This window comes from Suncus etruscus, chromosome 2 (assembly GCF_024139225.1).
Source record: "Suncus etruscus isolate mSunEtr1 chromosome 2, mSunEtr1.pri.cur, whole genome shotgun sequence".
NCBI classification, from domain to species: Eukaryota; Metazoa; Chordata; class Mammalia; order Eulipotyphla; family Soricidae; genus Suncus; species Suncus etruscus.
Genome location: NC_064849.1, coordinates 17,591,861 through 17,619,451, shown reverse-complemented (window position 1 = coordinate 17,619,451; position 27,591 = coordinate 17,591,861). Strand labels below are relative to the sequence as shown.

The 27,591-nt window shown below is 33.1% G+C and overlaps 1 protein-coding gene across 1 annotated transcript in view; it reads right to left on the bottom strand.

Annotated features, from left to right (window-relative positions):
• UNC13C (unc-13 homolog C) overlaps positions 1 to 27,591 on the bottom strand; it is a 278,305-nt gene that overhangs the window by 95,301 nt on the left and 155,413 nt on the right. Inside the window, exon 14 of the mRNA XM_049768904.1 lies at positions 16,949 to 17,034. Coding sequence (XP_049624861.1) covers positions 16,949 to 17,034 — 86 coding nt within the window. The remainder of the gene's footprint in view (positions 1 to 16,948; positions 17,035 to 27,591) is intronic.

Below are 27,591 nucleotides of genomic sequence, written 5' to 3'. Positions count from 1 at the left end.
TCTGTATTTATCCTCCTTCTAACTTACTTCATTCAAAATAATATCTTCTAGTTTCATTCATGTTGAAGTGAATTGCATGATTTCATAATACCTTATAGCTATGTATATATATATATTCCTGACCCACTTATCTGTTGTTGGACATCTAGGTTGATTTTTAACTCAGCTATTTTACAGAGTTATGGGATAAATAACGGTGTGCATATGTCCATTTTAATGATAAAAGTATAGATTAATCACACTGATGAATATTGATGAAATAATCCCTGAGAAAATAATTGCAAACTGAATCCAACAACATATCAAAAATTATACATCATGACCAAATGGGTTTCATTCCATTGATGAAAGGATGTTTCAACATATGCAAATCATTAACATCATATACCACATCAGTAAGAGGAAAGATAAAAATCATGATGATATAAATCGATGTAGAGAAAGCATTTTTCTACCAATCCAACACCGATTCATAATTAAAACCCTTAGCAAAATAGGGTTGGAAAGAATCTCATCAAGGTAGTAATATAAATAAAGCCAATATTATTCTTAATGGTGAGAAAACTGAAAAACATTCTGGTTGCACAGTTTGTTCTCAAATTAAGATTACTTTATTCTGAGGCAAAGAGTCTCATTGAAACCAATTGAACATTGTACTTCCTTAAAAATGTTTTCTTCTAGATATGGTTAGCTATAGATTCACCATACCAAACTTGAAAACAAAAGCCAAAAACACCTGTGCTATTAATAGCACTCATGTAGCACCTTTTGCTTTCAAAAAGTACCATTGAGCATCCTCAACATTTCCTCTCTAAAGACCTTAGATGAGAGGCTATATTGTTGGCTGATACTTTCATAACTACCATTTTCATGCACTAATTGTGGTCAGTATCTGCATTTTTGCCCATTGTGACCTTTGTAGTGTGGTGGTGCTTTTTAAGTGTTAGTGGACTGACTGTGGTATTCTGAGAGTTCACTGATTGGGGTGGAAATAAATGGCTTTTCTGAATCAAAGTGGACCCTGTTTGCCTCAGTTTCCTGGGATTAAGGAGCTGGGTAAAAATGTGTTTTCATACCTTTAACTATGAATGTGTATGTGCTGTGAAGTTCCAAAAGAAGAAAAGTGTGACCATCTTTAGCTATTTTATTATGTTTTTGATTTGATTTAATTGTATTAATGAAAAATTTTCCAGCTGTAATGCCAGCCATACATTTTTACAATGGAGGAGATCTTGTCAGAAATTGGTGAATGTCTGTACACACAAACTAAATACTATCATTGAGAACTACGGCTGGCAGGAAACAGGCATAAAATTTTACTATTTTTAAAAATATTCTTTCATTATAAAAATAATTCACTAGGGGCTAGAGATAGAACAGTGGGTAGGCGCTTTACTTTCACATGCTGACCCAGATTTTATCCTTAGCATCCCATATGGTGCCCTAAACTCATCAGGAATAATCCCTGAGTACAAAGAGAAGAGTAAACCCTGAGAACATTTTATACATAAAATAAAATAAAACAGAATAAAAAAATAAAACAATTCATTAGAGCTCAGGAATAGTTTGGTGTTGGGCATGGCTGGAATTGCAATTCAATCTGGGCCTCTGCCACATATGCTGTCTGTGATCGAGACACTTCCGCTTATGGTTTCCAGATCCACAACAAGCAACCAACAATCAACAAGCAACCAGCCCTATACAAACAAGTGTAGAAACATTGCAGCTGAAGTGTGAACCCTCCAGCAAACATTACATATTAATATTCAAGCATTACAATGGTGTTATGCAAATCCCATTGAATACAGCAACTTCATCCCCTTCCCAAAGCTTACAAATACTACAGGCAAATATGCAATCCCTGGTATGCACTTCAATCAGAGTATCCAAGACTGTAGCCAACTGTGTGTTATCCGTGTTCTTTGTAAATTGGCAATAACAACAGCAAAAAAGGTGGGGGAAAGATGGAGATGAGAGTATTGGTGATGGGAATGTTGCACTGGTGAAGGGAGATGTTCTTTTTATGACCGAAACCCAACAACAAGCATGTTTGTGATTATGGTGCTTAAATAAAGATATTATTTATACAAATAAATATTTAGGTAGTTAAAAAGAAAGGGATATGAGGACAAATAATTGAAATGAGTAAGTATAATAAAATAACATATAACATAAATACCTTCAAATTATAAATCAATTTATAGAGAGCCTTTCTGGATCAAAGAAGTAAAATGAGACTACCAGATGTTTGTTTTTACGGCACAATATTATTTTGTATATACTTCATCATAATTACTTCTTTTGAAAGAAGCAAAAATAATTGATCACGGCCTTACTAATTGACAAGACTCTAAGCTGTATATTTTTCCTTTTTGTCCTAATTCCTATCAAATTACCTTGATATAGAATAATCATTTAGCTTATTAGGTGATCAAATAAAGTTTCATTTATTGTGAATGTTAGAAATGTTTTAAAATAAAAATTATAGATCAGCTTTCATCTTAAAATATTCTTGTAGCAGAATTTTTTGACTCGAAAAAACATTGTCACTTCTAGTATTGTAGTTATCAAGTGCATATGGCTTGAATTATCTTATTGTAATTTCAGAAAAATCTATTTAATTATCAGACTATCCTGTTGTTTTGCTTAGAAAATAATTCATCTTAACTATAGGACATTTTGAATTCCAAAATATTGATTTAATTGACTTTCTAATGAAATGTGCATAATATAAAAATACAGTCTTTAAAATTACTTAATTATAAGCAATTTATTTTATATAAATTATAACATGTTGTTTTAGTAGATACATTTTATAGAATGTGGATCTTAAAAATATAAATGATGAAAACAATTCAACAAAACCATCATCATATAACATTTCATAATCAACACCCTATATATGAGGTATTATAAAGATTCAATTATTATAACAAGTGGAGATATGCTCTAAACTCTCAAAGACTAGTGGGGAAAACTACAGATCTTCAGAAAGAAAAGAATAATATGACTCAGTAAAGTAAAATTAGGAATTTTACTCCACTGATCTGTGATTTAAAAATTAAGGTTATCACAGAATTGTGATTATGTTATAAATTTTAATGGTATCAGTATTATATATATCTTTTCTAAAGTATCAAAGTACAACTTTTATGATGCTTTCCTTCCATACAACAAAACCAAGTTTGATTTGCAGCACTCTAGACCCTGAGCCTGCTGAGAGATTTTAAGCATAGCAAGTATGCACTCCAGGTGTGCCCAAGACAAGTGATTATTACAAAAGTAGGCAGTCATCAAAATAAATCCTCAAATTTTGATATCTCTTAAATATATTTAATCTGATTGTCTTTTTCTGTTAAGTGAATTAGCAGGTTTGTTTGCAAGGATCATAGAAAGCAAAAATACATATACATTAATGTTGTTTTATCTTGTATTATCTTCTTGCTCAGAGTTTCTCAAAGGAGAATTTGTTACATGGCTCCTAAGATCTCAGATTTCTCATGGGAAGACTTGTAACAACACTATGTAAGCAAAATATCTGCTCAAATCTACTCATAAAATGTCCCCTTTGCAACATTTGCTTTTGAGCATAGTTGACATATTCTCAAAACTCGAAGTGGAATAAATTAAAGATTCCCATTACCCAGAAGGCTCATTCTGCATCTTATGATTCCTGAGACAGTAGTTAATGCAGTCATCAATCCCACAGGATCTGTTTTTCATGTTGTGGAAAGAAAATGTAATTTTAGTTTCAAGTACAAACTGTTGTCAGCTTGTAGAAATTTAACTTAAGCAAGACAATATGTTTTTAAAAGCAATGTCATAGAAGGTATAATAGGTAAGTATTTAACCTCTGTGTACCTTTCTCTTAATTACATTAAATGCTGAGTTATCTCATAGGTTGTTGGTTAGCTGAATAGGTTAATGAGTATGAAAAAGTTATATATCTTTAAAGCATTCTCTAGACTAGAGCCTAAGAGATAGGATAGTGTATAGGTAAGGTATTTGCCATGTACTGTACATAACCGATTAGGATTACATAACCAGTATTCCAGCCAGGTATGATCCCTGAGTATAAAGCCAATGCTAGGCTTGGTCCCCCCAAAAGGATAAAAATAGAAATATTATAAATGCTACAGAGAAGTGGGCACTCTGATAGATATATAGGACTGAAATGCTGCATGAAAAAATGCATCATTAATAGTACTATAAGAAAAAGTCTAAACATTCATGAAAGGCAGAATTAAAATGAAAGGACTATTCAAAGAGTAATTATTATATAATTTAAAATTTATTTGTTTTTTTCAAAACTTCTGACAGTTAATACAAATTAAGCTTGCTGTCAAGCATAATCAGATTTTTATGACATGCTTATAATTTGAATAGCATAAAACTAAACGTGATAATGAATTACCACCCTAAATTGACTAGAATGAAAATTGATAAGTTATAATTTAAAGGGGAGAGTCGACAGATCATTTATTTTTCATAGTTTATAAAATGTGAAAAAAGGAATTAAAGAAATTGCCTCATAAAATTTTCTACATATTAGATAAGACTGTCATAAACCGAAGACATGTCGAAGTATGAAGTGTGTTCTAGTACTAAAGTCATAAGATAGATAAATATACTAAAATGTCTATAATAGAAAGTTACTTATTTTTAGTAATGACATGCTTTAGTGACAAATGTACATTTCAGTATAATCTTTACCTACAGAGTCCATTAAAATAAAACTTTTACTTTTTCAATAAAATCTCAGGTTTTTAATCCAGAATTATGTTACTATTTTCTTAGTACATATCTTTAAAGTAAAATATCTTTCAAAAAATAAAAATAAAATATTCTGAGGGATGTTTGGCAGACATAGATCTTTCTCCTTCCTCTGCCCTCAGTGATCATTGCTGCCAATGATAGCGGTATGTACACCAGGACCAAACCTAAGTCAGTCCTATACAGGCAACTTCCTTGCCTGTTCAAACTTTCCAGTGTTAAAAATAAATTAAATGAATTGCAAAATGGCAACACTATTTTGTTGCCACCAAAGACATAGTTTCTAATAAAATTTTCCCATACAGAAGACTAAGAATTAATAAATGAGAAAAACATGAAATTACTAAACTTATGTAGAATTCAACTAAGGAAAAATAATAAAAGTGACAAATGAATAAAGATTCACAAAAATAACTGAGTATTATTTTGTTTGTTTTGGTTTTTGGGCCACATCTGATGTTGCTCAGGGGTTACTCCTGGCTATGTGCTCAGAAATTGCTCCTGGTTTGGGGACCATATGGGATGCCAGGGATCAAACCCAGGTCTGTCCTGGGTCAGCCATGTGCAAAGCAAATGCCCTACCGCTGCACTACCTCTCTGGCTCCTATAACTAAGTATTTTAATGGAAATGATTTACTTATATTATCCTCTGAATAAATTCAATTTGTAAAGAGGATAACTGAGAAATTTATGTTATAGTTAATTTTAAATATAACCAGATTACATCAGTGTTTTCATGTAATTATCTTGTGTAGATCATGAAATTCAACTGCTACAGGTGAAATGATGGGCAAATTGTTAACATTAGAATAATTGTACTTTTTACATAAGAAAAGGGAACTGAGAGAGGTTCCTCAATAGGTTGAGGACTGTGCATTGCTTGAGTAGGCCTAAGTTTGAGGTCTAAGAATGTATGGTCCCACTGAGCATTAGGAGTGACACAAATCCTCCAAATTAAGGCAGAAGTGGTCTTTAGGCAACACAAGGCACTCAACCCAAGCTTCCTCATATCTAATATAAATTTAAAAGACAAAAAACTTAAGAATAAAATTTTAACTAGTTGCCTTCAGAAATTCCTTCCATCACAAAATAAAATATTAATAGAACATTCCTGATTATAAGAAAACTATCTAAAATTCTTTTTTTTTTTTTTGGTTTTTGGGCCACACCTGGTAACGCTCAGGGGTTACTCATGGCTATGCGCTCAGAAGTTGTTCCTGGCTTGGGGGACCATATGGGACGCCGGGGGGATCGAACCACGGTCCGTCCAAGGCTAGCGCAGGCAAGGCAGGCACCTTACCTTTAGCGCCATCGCCCGGCCCCTCCTATCTAAAATTCTTTATCTTGAAGAATGTGCACATTGATTTCTAAAATGACTGGAGCAATCAACTTCCCACCAGCAATGATTGAGAGTACCTTTCCACTCACATCTATGCCAGCTCTGGTTGTTCTTGTTTGGTTTTTATGAGTGCCAGAAGATAAAATTGATTTTAAATAATTAAATATGCCAATTTTTAAAATTAGAATCCCAACTTCAATCGTTTTCAAACCATACATTTTAAGGGTCCACACCTGGTGGTGCTCAGGTTACTCTTGGCTCTAAACAGGGGTATCTCCTAGAAGTGGTCAGAGGACCATATATTATACTGAGGACTGAACCTAGGTTAGATGCACTGAAGGCAAGTGCTCTACCTGCTGTACTCTGATTCTGATCCTTCCACTCACATTTTATTTGTTTTGTTTTTTGTTTTTCGGCCAAACCCGTTTGATGCTCAGGGTTTACTCCTGGCTAAGTGCTCAGAAATTGCCCCTGGTTTGGGGGGGGACCATCTGGGACACCGGGGGATCGAACCGTGGTCCTTCCTTGGCTAGCGCTTGCAAGGCAGACACCTTACCTCTAGCGCCACCTCGCCGGCCCCACCATTCACATTTTAAATTAAACCTTTCATTCAAATAACAACTTGGACCATGTTTATCATCAAAACTACAGTTTGTGTACATTTATTAATACATTTCAGTGAACTTACTAAGAAATTTGCTGGTTGTATCTCTAATTTTTTTAAATGATCTAATTGAGTATGGGTTTCTTTAACTGATCAATTACATTGGCTTGATCAATCTAATCATTTATATGTCTGATTTTATATATGTATTTATAAATATATTTATATATGTTTAAATTTTTTACATGTTTTCTATATGCTTATTTGACAGCAGTAGGAAAGATAACACTGTCATCCCCTTCAAAACAGTTGTGTCCTAATTCCGGGAGACTATAAATATGCAAAGTCATTTTAAGGTTCTAGTTTCAGTTAACTTTTATAGTAATCTAATTTTGAGACAACATATTCACTAGGGTGTTAAATGTGACTCTTTACTCAGGGATCAATTCTAATGGGCTTGGGGCACCATATGGGGTGTTAGGTATCAAACCTCAGATGGCCACATACAAGGTTAACACTCTACCCATTCTACTATTGCTTCAGTCCCTATTCTTTTAAAGTAAGGAATGATAGTTGTTGCAATCATAAATGCTTAATTGGTTTCTGCTGGGAGAAAAGAGAGATGGAGTTTCATATTTTACATAATATTAGATATTTGCATGTCAGACTTAACCTAATCAGTCCTTTTTGAGGTAAGATGACATCCTGGAAAGTCCCCAAGATGTTATCAAATTAAAGTTATATACAGGACACTGAAGTTTCTTAGGAAGATAGAGAAGAGAAATGAGAGTACAGAACATAACACGAAGCACATTATTTCCCCATTAGATGTCTCTTTTTCTTCAAAGTGTTCCCAATACACCGATGTTCTCTGATTCTTCCACCTCTGTCAGGTATAATATCTGTTAGCATCTTAAATTAAATATATAAAATATCATGTTAGGGACAGGCTTACAGACCAGTTGTAAATCTTATCTTGTGTGATTGAGGTACTAGGTTTTACCTTTGCTATACCCTCCAAATCTCTATATAGTCCTTTATCTCATTTTACATATACCACTGATATGAGATACATATGAGATAGGTCATTCATGAGTTAGGTCTCCAATGGTCATTTATGAACAATTTCTCATTACTTCTCTAAACTTCCTTCTTCCAATTCACCAATTGAAAAATAAAATCTAGATCTTGGGGCTTGAGAGATAGTACACCTGTAGGGTGTTTGCCTTGCACACAGCCAATCCAGTATGGACAGTGGTATGAATCTCTGCATCCCTTATGGTCCCCCATGCCTGCCAGGAGCGATTTCTGAGTAGTCAGGAGTAATCCCTGTGTGCTGCTGGTTGTGACCCAAAAAACAAATAAAAAAATCTAGATCTTACCAATTTCTTTTTACTTTTTTAAATAGATGATATATGACTAATGCTAATAATAGAATAATAATACTGGGAAATGGATAACTCAATACATGCAATGAATACATATTTTTATAAATTAATTTACTGTTATGATGTTTATATACTCAGACTTATTCTTTATTTTCCATCAAATTACCTCTATTCTTTGTATTCTTAGCAAACTTATCTCCTGCCAATTTTGATCCACTGTAGATTTCCATATTCATGAGTTTCCTTAAAAATACCTGACAGAGGAGATGTGGTAATTGGTCAAGAATACTGTAATTAGACTTTAGGGATAAAAAATTCATGCTTAAAACTAAAGAGCTTGAGAATGTCTGGCAATTTCTTCTCAGGGAACAATATTTCCCTTTCCTGAGTGGTTTCATTAGGAAAAATGGAGAGGAATGAGAACTTTTACATATTTGATACTCATTTAGAGCCTCATATAATGTCTGTTTATAATTTAACAGGTATGACCAAGTCAACATACAGGTTGATATCACTGCTCCTTGCATCCCATATCACCCTCCTAACCCCCAGCCTACCAGTATGACAGGCCCTTTTTAAGTTTAGAATGTTAAAGTTTGGATCTCTTGATTTCATTGTTGTTGTATTTGGCCTGGTTATTTAGTTTTGTCCTTTTTTAACACTACTATATGCACCTGAGATTGCTTGGTCCCTGGCCCTCCATCCTTTCATATTTGTGTTTCTCCTTTTTCACTATTAATTTCCTTCTTTTTGCTATACTCTGGAACCAGGTTTTTCAGATATTTAGGATGTGCCTTGGGGCCAGAGAGATAGCACAGTGGTACGGCGTTTGCCTTGCATGGGGAAGATCGCTGGTTCAAATCCCGGCATCCCATATGGTCCCCCGAGCCTGCCAGAGGAGATTTCTGAGCTTAGAGCCAGGAATAACCCCTGAGCATTGCCAGGTGTGACCCCTCTACCCCAAAAAAGATGTGCCTTTATTAGTTGATTTTATCTTTTTCTTCTTTGCTAGCTAGACCTGTATCACTATGAGTTTTCCCCTAATTACTGCTTTTGCTGTGTCTAATAGATTTTGGTAATTTGTTTCCTTATTATTATTGATCTCAAAGAATCTATTTCTTCCTTGATTTCCTTTAATCTAGCTATAAATAAGTAGCATGCTGTTTAGTCTTCAGGTGTTAGATTTTCTCCACATCATTTATTTTTTTTTTATAATCTATCTAGATCTCTGTGACTTTGTGGTCTGAGAAAATGCTTGGTCGGATGCTTATATTTGTGCAATTTTTAAGTTAGACTTATGTCCTGAAATGTGATCTATCCTTGATAATGTTTAGTGTGAACTTGAGAAAAATATATATTCAGCTTTTTGAGGATGAAAGGCCTTGTATAAATACAATAGTCCCAGCTCTTCTAATTTCTCATTTAGGGCTCTTTCCATCCTTCCAAATGTTCTGCCTTGTGGATCTATCCAGTGGCAAGAGTGGTATAATGAAATCACTCACTACTATCACATTTTCATCCAAATGTTTCTCTAGGTTTGAGAGCAAAATCCTTGTGTATTTTGTTGACTCTACATCTGGTGTGTATATGTTGATCAGAGTTAGTACTTGTTGGTCTATTATTCTCCCAATCAAAAAGTATTTGTTTATCTTTGACAGTATATACTTTCTTGAGGTTGAATCCAATTTGGTGTGATATAAGTATGGCTGTTCCAATTTTATTTTTTTTAAATTTCCATTGGCTTGTGTAATTGTTTTCCATTCTTTTTCTCTAAGTCTGTGTCTATCCTGAGATTTTAACTGTTTCCTCCAAGCAGAAAATGTTTAGGTTTTCTATCTTGATACAACCAGCTACTCTGTGTCTTTTCATGGAAGAGTTTAGTCCATTGACTTTTAAGGAAACTATTAACAAAAAGGGCTTTTGTGTCATTATACTGTGTAGGGTTGTTGCTGTTACAACTGGGTTCTTGGTTTCTATAAGTGATCTCTGAGTACTTCATTTTAAGTTGGCTGTGTTATCACAAATGCTGCAAATTATTTTTTGTCTGAAAATGTTTTTTATCCTTCCCTCTAATAACAGTGAGAGATTTGCTGAGTAGTGAACTAGTTGAAAATTTCTTTCATTCAGTAATTTGAATATGTCATTCCATTCTTTTCTTGCCTGGATTATTTACAGGTGATCTGGTTTGATTCTTGTTCTTTCCTTTATACTAACAGATTTTCTTTGCCTCTACTGGTTTACAGAGTCCATCTCTCTCTCTCTCTCTCTCTCTCTCTCTCTCTCTCTCTCTCTTAATCTGGAGTACTGTATGTATTAGTGTTTTGTTAGTATCTATTTTGTTTGGCACTCTTTTTTGTCTCTTGAATTGTATAGCAATTTCTTTCCAGAGTTGAGAAATTCTCTGTTATAATCTTTCTCACTGTTGGTTCCTCCTCTTTCCTTTTATCCTCAACTTCTGGTATTTCAGAGTAATTCAGAGATTATTTCTCTTTTTGTTTCTTCTTTATTTTTTGACTACTTAATCAATTCTGACTTGTAATTCTGTCTTCATATTCAGTATATGGTTCTCCACCTGTGTGATTCTACTACTGTGGCTTGCTAACATGTTCTTTAGCTCCTTAATTCCATTTGTATGGACTCCCTCACCTTCTGAAAGAAATATTTGAGTTTATTTAACTGTTTAGCTATTGATTGCTTTATTTCACTGACTAGCATCAACTTAATATCTATTACTAAAGCATTCAGACATTAGATCTTCATCTACAATGCTCAAGCATCTTGATGGGCTTGGAGATTTTTCTATAAAATTTGCTTAAATTTCTCTTCGTAACTCCATTTGTAGTTGTCCTCTATAGTTTCTACATTCATTGTTCTTTGCATTTTGTGTCTTGAAATGATGGAGCTTCAGGCTCCTCATTAGTTAATACATTGATCTATTGAATAGATTATACAAAAAGTAGCTACAAATACATCGCTTTACATTTTTATTCCTAAACACATAAGTTTATCTGAGAACAAAAAGAAAATTGCCAACTAATTACTTAGTTTTGTCTACTGAATTTTGAGGCTGTATATTATCTAAAAGAAAGAAGTGTTAGAAACTGTCTGGAAATATTAGAAATAAATTGAAGTGACTTCACATCCATGTGGTTTTGCGGTAGGGGAGCAGACTGACAAGATGTCAGGATAGATGTCAATTTGAGCTTAGAGCTTGGATAAGGGGTCATGATGCATGTGGACTTGGGAGCTAGTAGAGTTCCGGTTCAAATCTGGGAACAGAGGCCTCTCACTTTTATGATACACCTGGATTAGGAGGGAAGATGGACTGGATATCAGGACCAGTGCAAGACTGAGCCTAGAGCTTAGAGGAGGCAATTAGGAGGTGGCTCCTCATTTTGGAATATCTAAAACCAATGCTTTCTCTCTCTCTCCTCTCCACCCCCTGCCTCTCTCTCTCTCTCTCTCTCTCTCTCTCTCTCTCTCTCTCACACACACACACACACACACACACACAAAATCATGCAATGGTACCAGGTTATCAGTGAAGAATGACTTTGATCAATAAAAGACTGCATTTTTGAAGGTGAATGGCAAATAACTTGATTGTTGCCAGGATATAGAAAGGGAAATAACGTGCATTACTGCATTACAAAGGAGTTTTCAGGAAAAACTCGTAAAAACTTTAGATAAAACAGAAAGAGAGTTGCAAGACTCTATGAGTACCCAGATTTCCAAAATATTATTAAGATTCTGAAGATCATCAGCTCTCTAAGCTGGAAATTATAGACTGGGTTCTGAACACTAGGAAATTTGACAGACCCAGTAAGGCCACACAATCCCTGTCTTGCACTTCTAGTGCTAAATTTTATAGGTAGAGCCCATGTCTACATATTCTTCTGCCAGTGAAGGACAATGACACTCACTATGTTGATTTGAAATAACATTGGCAAAGTTCCTGGACACTGAAGGTATTGTATTCTCTGTGGTACCAGCAGATTTCTTCAGGCATGAGACTAGTATGTATACAAATGGTACAAAATGTTTCTGTGTTAATAGAAAAGTCCCAGAGATACCTGCACACATAACATGGTAGGATATTCTTCCCAGTTTATCATTGGTAAACAGTTTCAACTATCAGAATCTTAAATTATTGACAAAAATAATAAGTCACCCACTAGCTCAGTCCCTGCAGAAAGCTCGAATGTTTGAGTCTTCTACATGCATTATTGGAAGAGATATTCCAAGAGCATTTTGCTATCAGCAGCAGACACTCATGGCTATCCATAAAGAATGGCCAATTGAGTGCATAAAGACTAGTAATAAGAGGAGAGGAAATAGCATGGATATATCCAATGCAGGTCTTCCCCTCCCAGGATAACTATATATATTACTCCTTCAACATATCTGAAACTCTCAAAATAAAACATTTACTATATGCCAAGAGTTAAAATTTTTAGTAAAAGAAAAATAAATACCAAAATAAAAGGTTCAATTCAGCAACAGAACCTGGTAACTGATTTACAATACTGAGCTTACCATGGAAAGGAAAAAAAAAAAAAAACGAAGAGGAGGCACAATGAGATAATGGTGGAAGTAAGCAGACATTCTGGTGTAAGGTATGGTGTTAGAGCGTTGTATACATGAATTACTATAATGAAACAGTATTTAATAGTATTTTAGATGGCACTGCCTCAAAGTAGGACAAATAAAAGGAAGATGAGATTTATCTTAGGTGAATTTATTATACTATTCGATAAGCTCAGTAATGTGGAGGTATTATTTACGGTGTTTACATATTTTGGTAGTAATTTGCAAGCCTAAATTACAACAAGTTTTCTGAATAGAAAAATTACTCCATTAGTTATCGGTTAACATATAAAATAAAACAACACTTTATTTTAGGCATTTTACCAAAATAGTAAGATATCATAAGACGACATTGTTATTTTGTTATCCTTTTGAGATGGGCAAAACGCTGATGATTATCAATAAGATGAGAGAGGTTTGCTTTCCCCTTGATTAAAAATGTAAGTACTAATTATGAGAATTTTTGTGTACTCTCAGGATGTGTTAGAATGGGATAAAGGAAAAGCACAAGTTGAAAAAAATTGAGGGGGGGGCACACTCAGCAGAACTCAGAGATCATTCCTGCTCTGTACTCAGAATTTACTCCTGGCAGGCTTGAGAAACTGCATGGGATGCTGGGATGAAATCACACACTTGCCCGCATGGAAGGCAAAGGTCCTATCCCCAGTGCTATTGTTCCAGCTCCAAGTTGAGAATAATTTTCATAAGGAAAATAATACAATTTTTATGAAGTGTACCAATCTGTGTGCCACTCCCAGTCTCTGAATTATACAATGGTAGTGTTAATTCTGTCACTTTAATAAAAATTTTAAGGAAAATTAAAAGCATAAAATAATAATAATAATAAAAAGAAATCATCTTTCAGAGAAGTTACACTTTGTAATTTGAAATAAATTGACTGAAATCAATCTTTCTCCTAGAGGCTTGTTAGAAAATCAGCAGAAAATTGTTTATGAGCAGACTAGAAAAGATGACAAATGAGAAAATAATAGTGTGACATAGACTACATATAATATAGATTAGGACATATGTTTTATATACCAGTCATTAATCTTCTCCACCAATAAAGGATTACACTTGAGGATATGACTTGGAGCCTAAATACAAACTCCAATTTAAGAGCCAATGTGTTAACAATTCCACACTGGATTGGAATACAGCAGATGCAGTGCTTGCCTTGCAATCAACCAACCTGGTTTGTTTTCTGGCAACCCATTGGCACCACCAGAGGTGCTCCCTGAGTGCAGAGCTAAGAGAAAGACCTAAGCACAGCTGGGTATAGTCTAAAAAACCCACAAATAATAATAAATAATATAATATTATATTCATTGTGAATGAGGTGATTCCAAGTGGATCTTTTTAACCAATTATTGCCATCTTGTGGAGTAGAATTTGCTCTGACTAGGTTTTGAAGACACAGAAAAATATTACATAATTGGTACCTGAAACAGTTTATCTTGATTTAAGAATTGCCAGAGAACTATTTTGTGAATAACATGGCAAATGCAATGTCTGTGGTCAACTGGAACTACCATTTAAGCATAACTTACAGTAATCTAGATATTTTGATGGGCCTACAACACATCTACAAGTTCTTGTTTACAAAATTGTACTTCTCAAGTTTTTCAAGATGACTAATATTTGCAAAATAGTTATGCACTAAGTTCTACATTTTGCCTATGCATGTATGATTTTTTCCCTTACAAAAACTGAATAAAGTGTGCATTTTTGTATCAAGATTACAGAAGTAAAACTGTAGGTTAATGTGTTGAAAAATTATCAAATTTTATACTGATACATGAAAGGTTAGTAGCATTCTCAATCTTTCCACAAAAAAGAACTTCTCATCTGATAAGAAGAACAAAATACATAGAACTTGAACTGCAATCTAAGTGTTATAATACATTAAAATTTATATAAATATTCAAATATAAAATTATTAAACTGTATATTGTACACAGGTGAACTTTGTAGTATGTGAATTATCCCAGTAACTTTTTTAACAAAGTCAAATGGGACATTTCTTTAAAAGAAATTCTTGCTTAGAACTGAAGAGAATATAGAAGTAGGGTGCTTGACTTGTATGTCGCCAACCTGAGTTCAGTTTGTCATCCCATCTGGTCCCCTTCCATCACCTTGCTCTGTATTTAGGAATTACTCCCAGTGGAGCTTACAGAACCATCTGGGATGCTGAGAATCCAACTCAGTTTGGTCACAGGCAAGGCAAGCACCTTGCAGGCTCTATAATTTTTTTAAAGAAATTAAGGTAATATAAAACTACAGTTATAATAATTACACAAATATCACTTAACGAACAAAGATAAAGGCCCTGCCCAAACAATTGTGTGTGGGCAAGCAATGCCACTATGGAGTGGCTCTAGATAATCACAAATCTCTGAACTGTTATCAGAACTACCTTGTCCATTAGCCATTTCTCTGATCAAGGAAAAAATATTCGTTTCATAAGGGAGACCAATGGAATACAAAGGTGCCAATCTCTTGAAATATGACCAAATCACACAGAAAAATGATCATAAGCCAACATTTTCTCAACTATCCTCTTCATTAATTGGTCAAATTATGACTACTCATTAAAGTAATTATTCAACAATATGTTAGGATCAATTTCTAGGTATCATCCTAGGCGATAGTTTTATTGTTGAATATGAAAGCCCAAAAACTTATATAATGAAGTTGAAATGTGATAAAATAACAGATGTAAATGCACAAAGTAAGAGCAATAATGAGCTTATACCTTTTAAATAATAGAGAATTAAAGTATATTTATTCCTGGGGAAGTTTCAGTTCTAAAGCAATGAAGTGAAGCTAGCTCTAATTTGGAAGAGCAAGTGCTTATTGGCAGGAATGATCTTGGGTATGCAATAATAACAAAGGATTCAAACAATAAACATATTATGGCTGTGGTTGCTGGGAGGCAGACATAAAGATAAATGAAGAGAATCAGAGCTTATTAATAAAAAGGAGATGAAACATTTTATTATAATGTAAGTATACACTGCTGAATGAAATATAGTTTAAGGAGTAAAATCGATAGGTAATATTACAAAGAAATTTTCCTAAATGAAATGTAAATTGTTCCCAGGGAACCTTCATAAAATACCCCACATTCCAGCTTTCTTATTTTTCACTTCCTTTCTACAAATATAGTTTATGCTGAATTCTTTCTCCAGCCCACTGATTTCAGCTATAGCTGTCTAAGGACTAGAATTGAATATGCTATATGAACAATTCTCAGGAATATTTGGTTCTGATATAATTTAAAGTTTAGACAAATCTCTCCATTTGTGGGTGTTACGTCTACAATTCAACTCTAAACGCAATCAAATATTTACTTCTCAGTAATACCAAGCAATATATTTTAGTGTCTTTATTGCATCTTTATTCCCAGACATAATTTTCACTTATACTTCACATCTTTTGCCAAGACAGCATTCTTTCCAAGGAATTTTCTGAATGTAAGTCATTTCTTATATTGTGTCCTAATCTTGCTTGATACAGATGCTTTTACTCTATTACAGCACCATTAACTTCCCAAACTATTAGCTCTTATGACTCATTTTGAAATTGTTTTTACACTTGTAACCATCAGCACAGTCTTGTTGACGATAGAGACCATGTTCACTGTTCATGTTCATGTTCTTGTTCATTGACATATTTATTGACTATCCTGAGTAGAGTGATGGCTATGTAGCATTTTAGGAATCGATTATATTTTCTCAGTAATGGCACATAGAAAACTTCTAATTCTAAGGGAGAGGAAATTGGATGGTTTAAAATATATTTTCAACTCTAAATATAATACTATATTATGCAAATACTTGTAGGATTGTTTAACTGGGTTATAGAGTTCACCTTTTATTTACATTGCATAAGTGTAATTGCTAAGAATACTGTAGAGCCTTTTAAATATCCGACTCCACACAAATATATGCACCACAAATTTCAACACATTTGATAAGAACCTATGTTAAAGTATTCTGACTTCTGACTAATATCCTGTAGGTTAAATACTACTATTATACTACAAGTTATACAACCTGCTAAAAATTAATTAACTTCTATGGGTATTTGAAAAACTTTGTATTTTTTATCTTTATACAAAGTAGAGATATATTTAGAATTCAAATCATTACAATAGTATTTTGGTGAATCAAGTATATTCATTTCAAATGAGAAATACTGAATCTCAACTTACCTGAAACATATGGTACAATAAAAATTAGCTTATGTAATTACCTTCTAGTGCATATTTCATATCCTGAGCAAAAAGGGCCCACATGATTTCAGCACTGATTTTTCCCATGTTCAGTTCTTGAGGAAACCTAAAACAAAAAGCATCTATTATTGCATCATAACCAGGAATATGACTAAGATAAAAAAATATCAATTTGTTAGCATAATTTTTATAAATAATATACATTCTTTAAGATATTTTATTTACACATTTTCTATGGTAAGAAAGAAAGCTACATAGAAGAATATTGTGATAATATTGTGATGAAAAATATTATTGGTGGTAGAAATAAAGATTCCACTATTTTAAGGTCCAGAGAGCTAGTAGAGAGGTTAAGTAAGGCACTTTTCTCACATACAGCTGTTGCTTGTTCAGCCAGTCCTGAACACCAACCAATATAGTCCTTGAACTTTACCAGGAGTAAGCCTGGAGCAGTGCTGGATGTATTTTTGTAACTTAGTATCCAAATAACATTTTAAGGTTTTTGTTTGTTTATTTGTTTGGTTTTTTGTTTTGTTTTGATTTTTAATTTTTGGGCCACACCTGTTGACGCTTAGGGGTTACTACTGGCTATGCACTCAGAAATTGCTCTTGACTTGGGGACCATATGGACGCAGGGGGATGGAACTGTGGTGCGTCCTGGATGAGCTGCCTCCTCCAGCCCCAACCTTTTAAGTTTTATGAAGTACATTATTTTCCCATGTTTCAATTTTCAAGTTAGATCAAATAAATTCATTATATGGCAAAGACTAATAGGTCAATAAGACAATGTTTTCTATATTTTCTAGTTTTCTAATTTTTATTCTATAAAATATGTGGTTATATATTAATAAAATATGTATTATGAACAGAATATATATATTAAAAGTTAAATACTTTACATTTGGTTATACTATTGCGCTAATTTTATAAAACAATCAAATAATCCTTACTGCTACAGAAAGTTACTTAATGAAATATGAGCTCAATAAAACTTTTATTGAGGTCACTGACACTACACAAAACTTTCATACCCCAAACCCCACAAAAAGCAGTTGTGCTTTATCAAATATCCCTTACCAATTGCTATAACCAATTTGTCTAAAAATTCCTTTGGCTAATTTAAAATATAAAGAATATATTAAATTACAGGAGCAACATAAGCTCTTAAATACAGAAAGAAGTATATGGTTAAAATAATAAAACCTTAATATATATCAAATTAATTTCAGCATAGTCATAAAAATAATATTAGGCAAACAATTTATGTCAAATATTTTCTTGGATAGCTACTCTTATCACATTATTATTAGCATATTAACAGTTAGATAATTTTGACTATAATGCAAGTGCTATGATAAAAAGTATCTTTAGACATTAAGAGATGATTATTCTTATATTTTTGAATTGATAATAAAGTGCAAATATATTGACTTTTAGGTGATCTGTCTTTAAAAAATGTATAGAAACTCAAGAATATCTCTTTAAAAATCAATGCAATACTCTTCAACAAAGAAGGAAAATGTAATCCTTAAAACATTGAAAAAAAGTATTGATCATGAAAAATGTATCTGAGAAACTACAAGCTTTATATGAAGAGAAGTATAGACTTTAGGGCTGGAAAGATGTTATAGCATGTCTCTTCTTGAACTTAATGCTTTCATGGAAGAATTTCTTTTTCTTCTGGAAGTAGTGCTTAAGGTTAGAAGAGATGCACTTAATATAATTTGGGGAAAATTCATTCAAAGCATTCAATATTTTATTCACATTTACTTAGAAAAGATAGCTTTTCAGTAGCTCCTGCAACTGCATGCATCAATATTCATCTCATTTTAGATTATGATTTTCAATTATAACCCTTTTACTTTTCCAGTCTTCTAGCTACTGTTTTCTGCTTAGCTTCTCAGGATCATAGCATTTGCTTTTAAGTTAGACATTACCTTTAGGGGAGAAAGTTGGCATTTACTTGATGTATGCTTTTAGTATAACCTACAGATATCATAAGTATATAGAACTAAATGGGGTTGCAATATCCAATTCATTCTAATAGCTGTGTTCAGGCAAAATAAAGAGAACTGAATTAAGAAGTCAAATGTATACCAAAGGCTTCAATCCAATTTACTATTTCATCTTAACATTTTAATCATTTGTAAATTTGCTGTAAAATATTCATAAAATAAATGACAAGAGTTGATATAATAAAAATTACCACAAAAATTTTTACCAGAAATGAGTAATTTATATTAATCAACTACTGCAAACCCACCAACTCAATAATCTTTCAATAATAAGTGTGCAAACTAGTTATTAAATGACTTATAATAACAAAATGAAATAAAAATAAAATTTAAATAAATAGGGTTAGAGTGATAGTACAGTCAATTACTTGGCAGGCCATCAACACTATTTAATCCTTGGCACCACCTGGTCCATTTAGTTCTACCATAAGTGACCCCTAACACAGTCAGAAGTAAGATATGAGTATAGTCAAGTTGTGACCCCCAAACCACAAAATAAATAATAGAAATATGTAGAAAAGAGTATACCCTGTTTATGCTATGTGCTAAGAGAAGTTTATATATGGTTAAATAAAACAGATATAGTTGCTGCTGTTTTCAAATTTACATCTTAGTAGAACTGGCAATAAATTACATAAAAACATGAAAATGATGTAAGTTTCAGAAAGTAAAAGAAGGGGATGTTATAAAAAGCAGTGTAGTTTTGATATATCAAGAGGTTTTGGAAAATATCTGTTATTAAGTGATTATCAAGGCTATTATAGCAGCTTTTTTTTTTAAATTGAAGAATAACTTCTTGTAGCCTCTTCAGAAATGGAAAAAAGCAACATCAGCCATTTTGGCAGTTTGGGTATTCAGATCTTGGGCATGATGTAGCAAGCAGTGAAAGTAATTATTTTATGACTAAGTGATAGTAACTGTCATGGTATTATGAGAACAGAGGAAAAGGAAATGGAAAAGAGAAATCTAAAGAATAAATAGAAAATCAAAATGAAAAGCATATAATTGTAGCTGAAACTAGGGAGTCACACCAAAAATAAAGATTAAAGTCAAAATTTTGATAATGACTGTTATTCTGGATAATGTTTTTTTTCTTGATATGAGTCTAAGAACATCTGATTTAGAATTAATAGACTATATTATGGCAATAAAATTTTTTCTTGAATACTCTGAAATGAAGTATACATTATGCAGAAGAATATGTTGTAATTATTTGGAGAAAACTCGTGAATAATTGTTAAAATATTCTTTCCCAAAAGGTTAGTGATTAATAACAGAAGAATATGTTGTAATCATTTAGAGAAAACATTACTTAGATGAATATGTTGTAATCATTTAGAGAAAACACTTGAAAATTGTTAAAATATTCTTTCCCAAAAGGTTAATGATTAGTAACAGAAGAGTGAGGCTATGAGTCATAGTAATGGTTGTTAATTATGTAAGAAAAGATTGCAAAGGGTTATATGAAAATTTCTTAATCTAAAAACCATAATCAGATAATTTCAAAAACAAGGGTCTAAAAATAAACTGTTAGAATTTTATGACCCAGGTAATGTTACATTTAATTTTAATTTTTGAAAACTTGAGGTATTTTCCTCATTACTGTTAAACGCCTGCTATGATGGTAGGCAGGGGTAGGCAGGAAGGTATGGGATGGACTTTGGGACATTGACGAATATTGATGACATTGACACTGGTGGTGGGATTGGTGCTAAAACATTGTTATGTCTAAAACTCAACGATGAATAATTTTATGAATCACAACACTTTAAATTTTTTTTTTTTTTTTGGTTTTTGGGCCACACCCGGTAACGCTCAGGGGTTACTCCTGGCTATGTGCTCAGAAGTTGCTCCTGGCTTGGGGGACCATATGGGATACCGGGGGATCGAACCGCGGTCCGTCCAAGGCTAGCGCAGGCAAGGCAGGCACCTTACCTTTAAGCGCCACCCGCCCGGCCCCCACTTTAAATATTTTTTTAAATCCTAGTGATGGAAAAACTTGGAGTCAGAGAGATAGTACAGCGGTAGGGCATTTGTCTTGCACGTGGCTGACCCAGGATGGACCCGGTTAAATCTCAGGCATTCCATATGGTCCCCCGAGCCTGTCAGGAGTGATTTCTGAGCACAGAGCCAGGAGTAGGCCCTGAGAGCCACTGGGTACAACCCCCAAACTAAAAAAACAAAACAAACAAACACAATAAGATGGTAAAATTTAAAATAAAATAACTCTATCATTTAAAGTAAAAACAAAACACTAGAAAAATAGATGCAATATTCATACATGTGTGTATATATGTATGCATAGTCATAGTGATACTGCTATTAATATGATGGAGCAAGTAAAATATAGAAAAAAGATAACTATTAAACTGGCAAAGGAGAGACATGGGCAATGTAAAATTAATAAAAGAGCCTAATAAATGAAAACAATCATATCTACCCTTTCTACAATTTAAAGGATATCAACTAGAATAATAAAATGATTTGCTAATTAAATATTTCATAATGAAAACCATTATTAAAATAGATGAAAATTCATGATTTGGTTGAACTTGATTTATAAAAGTCATCTAAAATTCTGTAAGACACTAGTTTCTATGTTCTAATGACTAGTAAATCATTACCTCCCTCTCTTGTGCTCAAAATGTGGCATGTGAAGTCTGCAACACCTTGCTCTTCGAAAAAATAATAGAATAGTTTGAGAATATTAAAAATAAGATATATCTGCCTATATTATTATGAGATGATGCCTCCCAGGAGGTATTATATGAATGTAATAATTAGCATACGTAAGTTGGTACCATATTTTATAATCAAAACACAACACCAATAAACATTCTTAAATAAATGTCTATATGAACAGGTGTAGAGAATAGTAGCTGGAAAGATACAGCAAACTACTGATATTATATAAGGTTTAAATGAGTCTTATTTTTTTATAAATTTTTCTGACAAAATATGATATAAATATTGGCTTTTTCTTTTGTGCTTCATATAATCCTATAAAGCTGAAATGATTTTAAAAATAATTATTTTTGGGGGGGCCATACCCGGTGATGCTCAGGGGTTACTCCTGGCTATGCACTCAGAAATCACTCCTGGCTTGGGGGGACCTTATGGGATACCAGGGGATCAAACCGTGGTGGGTCTTAGGCTAGCATGGGCAAGGCAGATGCCTTACCTCTTGTGCCATTGCTCCGGCCCTAAAAATATTTTTTAAACAAAATCTATAACATTTTCTATATTTGTAAAAAATTTTTAAAAAGAGGAATATCCTTGGTTCTTCTGTACCAAGGAAGCCCCCAGTTTCTACTCATCCAACTTAGACATACCTCTAAGGACCCATAATGCTGCCACTGGTTTCTTTTGTCATCTAGATGCACAATAGCCTCCTACTATCTTCCTGTCCAGTTGCCTCTTTAGCTTTCCCTGGGTCTTCTAGTCTGAGAAATTCCTCGTATTCTCTCAGAATCCACAATGCATGAATTTTTATGCCTAGTCATGACAATATCACTTTCTTAAACTTCCACCTTCAACTTTGAACAATGTTGGTTGTTAGATTAACAGATTATAAAGAGAATGGGAGCTGACGTAACAAAACAGACCAGATATAGGAAACTGAAAATTTGAAGCTCAAATCATAGCATCTTTAAAATAGATAACAATAGATAAACAAAGAAATTCCCATCTCAGACAGGTAGGGACACTAATCCTGGAAAATCATAGAGCTCTAATAAAGCCTCAAGATTAATTGATGAGGAACTTAAATCAATTGCTCTATGAAACGGCCGCTGAAATAGTGCAATTTTTGAAAAAACAATTTAACCAACTAAAATAGGAAGTAATCTGGGATATCAGAGTCCATACAAGTGGAATTGAATTATATTCATTGCAGCCCTATTTACAATAGCCAGAATCTGGAAACAACCTAGATGCCCAACAACAGATGAGTAGCTAAAGAAACTGTGATACATATACACAATGGAATGCTATGTAGCCATCAGAAAAATTAAGTCATGAAATTTTCCTATACATGGATGGATATAGAAACTATTATTTTGAGTGAAATAAGTCAGAGGGAGAGAGATAGGCACAGAAAATTCTCACTCATCTGTGAGATTTAAGAAAAACAAAAAACAAAACAAAACAAAAGATTTAAGAAAAAAACCAAAAGTTTTAAGAAAAACAAAATAATAAAAAGATATTATGTTAATAATATCAAGAGACAATATGAGGGCTGGAAGAACTGGCCCTGAAAAGGATGCTTACCACAAAGATTGGTGAGCACAGTTAGAGAAATAACAACACTAACAACTATCATGACAATGGTAGTGAGTGAGAGGATAGAATGCCTATCTCAAGACAGGCAGAGGTGGGAGCATCGGTGTGGGAAAAGTTACACTGGTGAAGAGTTTTACCTTTTTTGTTTGTTTGTTTTTTGGGCCACACCCGGTGATGTTCCTGGCTCTGTGCTCAGAAATTGATTCTAGCGTGGGGAACCATATGGGACGCCAGGGCATCTAACTGTGGTCCATCCTAGGCTAGCACGGGCACGGCAGACAGATGCTTTACCTCTCTCGCGACGGCTCCAGCCTGTAGAGGTTTTACTTTTTATGACTGAAACCCAACTACAAACATGTTTGTAATTGTGGTGCTTGAATGAAGATATTGTATTAAAAAAGAATAGAGAATAAACAGACACTTCTCAAAGGAAGAAAATCAGATCACCAGTAGGTGCATAGTAGAGGACTCAGTATCATTTAACATTAGAGATATACAAATCAAAAATTATTTATCATTTCACACTAGTGATTATGGCACATATTAAAAATAATCAGAACACTCTCTGCTATCAGGGATGTGGTGAAAAAGAAAAAATTGTTCACTGTTGGTAGGTTATCTGGTTTAACCCTGTGGAAAACATGAAAACTCTCAGTACACTTAGAATCGAGCTGCATATGACCAGCAATTTCACTTTGGGGTATAAAAGCTTTCAAAAATATATAAATTCTACCATATAATAAATAAATCATATATCATTATTTATTACTGCAATGATTACAATATCTAAGATATGGAATCAATCTAAGTGTCAAATTGCAGAAGAACGGATGAGATGTGGTACACAATAGAATATTATGCAGAGGAAAAATTGTTTTTAAAAATTATGTTTTGTTTGGAACTGGAAGATATGTTGAATAAGTAAGCCAGAAATAGAAAATCATGCACAAGATCTCATTTATCCGAGGTATATAAATACCTGGATGAAGAAATGTAATATAGTAAAAGGAGAGCTCTAGAGCATCCTTTACCCCAGAGGCTCGGGAGGAGAGAATAGAATAAATTAAGGCAAAAAGAAAGATGAGAAAAGGAAGTAATGGGGGAAACAGGAGTTGGAAATTCTGTCATACTGGTGGCATGGAAGAACTGTATAGTTATACATTCCAAAGCACAGATTCAACAACAGTAATGTAACTGTGAAGGTGGCAGGCTGTGGGAGGAGGGTGGAGTAGGTATGGGGTTGGGAATAGGACTATGAAACATTGGTGTAAGGAGTTGACATTGGTGGGATTGATGTTGAAATATGATCTCTCTAAAACACAACTATAAATAACTTTGCAAAACATTGTTCTTTAATTAAATAAATATAAATCTATTTTTGGCTATACCAATCAATAATAATTTAGAAAAATAAATGAAAAGAATGACATTATTTTACATAAAATGTTGTTATTTTATTCATTTTAAAAATAGGGAACTGGAGTTCAGTAATTTAGCATTTGTTTTTCTAAAGCCCACAGTCTTTTATAAAGGAGAAGGAAATATTCAATTGACTTATTAGTAGAGTAAAAGAGTAGGTTTCAAAACATACATCATGACTCAGAAAAAAAATAAAGATTGATAAATATGCTCTAAAACATAAAATAAATGATAAAGTCTCATAAAGTAAATGCCAAAGATTGAGATTTTTGATGCTTAAAATTTAACTTCTAGGATTAAGTGTTTAAAATTCTATCCATTTTATTAGTGCGTTAATTTTTCTTTAAAATACTTAATGATTCAAATTATTAGCTATATATATAAATATATAGTCATATATATAAAAGCCTGCTTCTTGCATGTTTTATTTTATTTTATTTTGGGGGGGGGGGATCATACCCGGCAGTGCTCAGGGGTTACTCCTGACTCTATGGTCAGAAATAGCTCCTGGCAGGTTCGGAGGACCATATGGGATGCTGAGATTCGAACCACCGTCTTTATGCATGCAAGGCAAACACCCTACCTTCATGCTATCTCTCCGGCTTTATTTTTATTTTTATAGAGAAGTTTTATTTATATAGAGAAAATTTTATATAGAAGTTTTATTTTTATAGGAAAAACAATATTTAAATTTAAATTTAAAAACTAATTTTTTGATTTATTTCAGATGTCTAGCCCAGAGTCAGAAAGTGCAGAATTCAGGCAGGGGGAGGGTGCAAGGGAAACAAGGTATTTTTGATGAGAAATGTTCACTAGTGACAGGTGTTATACATTGTATGATTTAAACTCATCATGAATAATTTTGTAACTGACAAAAATTTCAACTGTATTATGAACAACCTTGTAAGCATGCAAATAAAACAATTAAAATAATAATTAAATAGCAAAGTAATTTTCTTTCATCACACAGCATTTTTTGTGCTTGTAAAGGAAAAAAAATTTATCTCTGTTTACTTGATTGTGATTTATTTTCCACATTTTTGACACAGTCCTGAAATCTCCTCTAAACAATTTTATACAATACACAATAGTGGTTAAACCTGTAATACAAGGGGCCAGAGTGATAGGCACAGTGGTAGGGCATTTGCCTTGCACGCAGCAGATCTGGGGATAGACCTGTGTTCTATCACTGGCATCCTATATGTCCCCTGAGACAGTCATGGCCTCCCAAAATCATACTCTCCCCCCAAAAATACCAACTCACCACAATACAAAAGATAAATGTTAGACATCTACACACACTGCTTCACACCAGTATAGCCCATGGGCACAGTGACTAAACCTTTTAAAAAAAGTTTCCTCATCTGTGAAATAGGCATAGCAATTGTGAAATTTGAGAGATTCTTCTAGGGCTGTGTTGTGGATCTTAGAATGAGCTTTCTATGTAAGATACAATACTCTGTACAGTGACCAGCACATAGTGGACATACAATATTTGATGCTATTAATATGTAAATTCAAATGAGTAAATTAAACATACAGGAAATTATTATCTAGATTACTTTGATTCAAAAGTAAGAAATATGAACTAATAGCTAGCCTTCTAGATTTCAGTCACCATGAAAAATGAACTGCTATTAAAATTAATAGTGATAAATTTGACTGCAGTGAGAAATTTATACATGATCACCAGAATAAACTGGTTTTACAAACAAGAAATCTCAAGCTACACACTAATTATATACATGCTAATTACTAATAAATATGGATGCACTATAAATGCATAACTAAAAGAGGTATCAACATTCTAGTTCTTTACCTCTTGAAAATTATTATTTATATTTAAAAGTTAAGGGTCAAAGAGTGAGTAGTACAAAGGGATAGTACAAGTCTCTTGTCTTGAAAATAGTCCTGGAATAACAATATAGTTCTTTAAGAAGCGCTACCTGAAACAACCCGGAGCTTGGAGAGAAGCTCTGAGTACCACTGAGTTTAAAGAATGACAAAATATAAAATATTCATATTCATACTTATTTATTCATATTTTATTCATATTTTAAGTTATGTTGGCCCCGTCACACATTACCATGTGAATTCAATAAGACTTTAATATATACTAATAAGTAGAACTCCCCCAAACCATAAAATAAATTAAATTCAATGAAATAAATGACCCATTTTAATATTATCTGAATGTCCTCTAAGTTTTAATTTGTAGGAGATTAATATGAAGTGTAAATTTTTTCAGCCTTGAATTCTATGAGATGCAGTCCATTTAATGACCTAATTTATAATCTCGAGATCTCAGTAAAAATAATGAACATTAGAAATATACTACTGCCAAATTTGTTAATACTGATTATTAGCACAGACATATAAAATTAGAATCCATTAAATGTGAAGGTATTTATTTTGAAGGTGCACAGTTTGTCTTTAAAGAAGAAGTACTTCACTGTTACAAACGAGTAAGCGACGGTCCTGTATTATGTGTCATAAACTCAGTTGCAGTTATATTATCATAGCTTGAATTCAATAGACATCTAATTTGCTGTGTTCTGTTGACAATAACATAGTTTAGCTTTTGAAATATGTTCTGGAAGAATATTGTCATACTTTGATGCAATTAGCTGTCATAATTATAAAGAGAATGGCAAATAAGAATGAACTTTATCCAGCGGAACCCCTTAGTAGGTTATAAAGTAGCTTTATAAGTTAAATGTGAATTATAGGGAAACTAAATCATATCATGACATTGAAGTTAAACATTAATGTCAATTTAATCATTTAGGTGTGAATTCATTTAATTGAAAATTCCCCATAGTGACAATTTCTCCTTCAGAATTCTTATGTTCACCTCACATATACCATGGAATAAATTGATCACCACTGCCCATTATTCTAATCACTCTTTTGTTCCTTTTCCTTATTTACATTTCAAACCCAAGTCA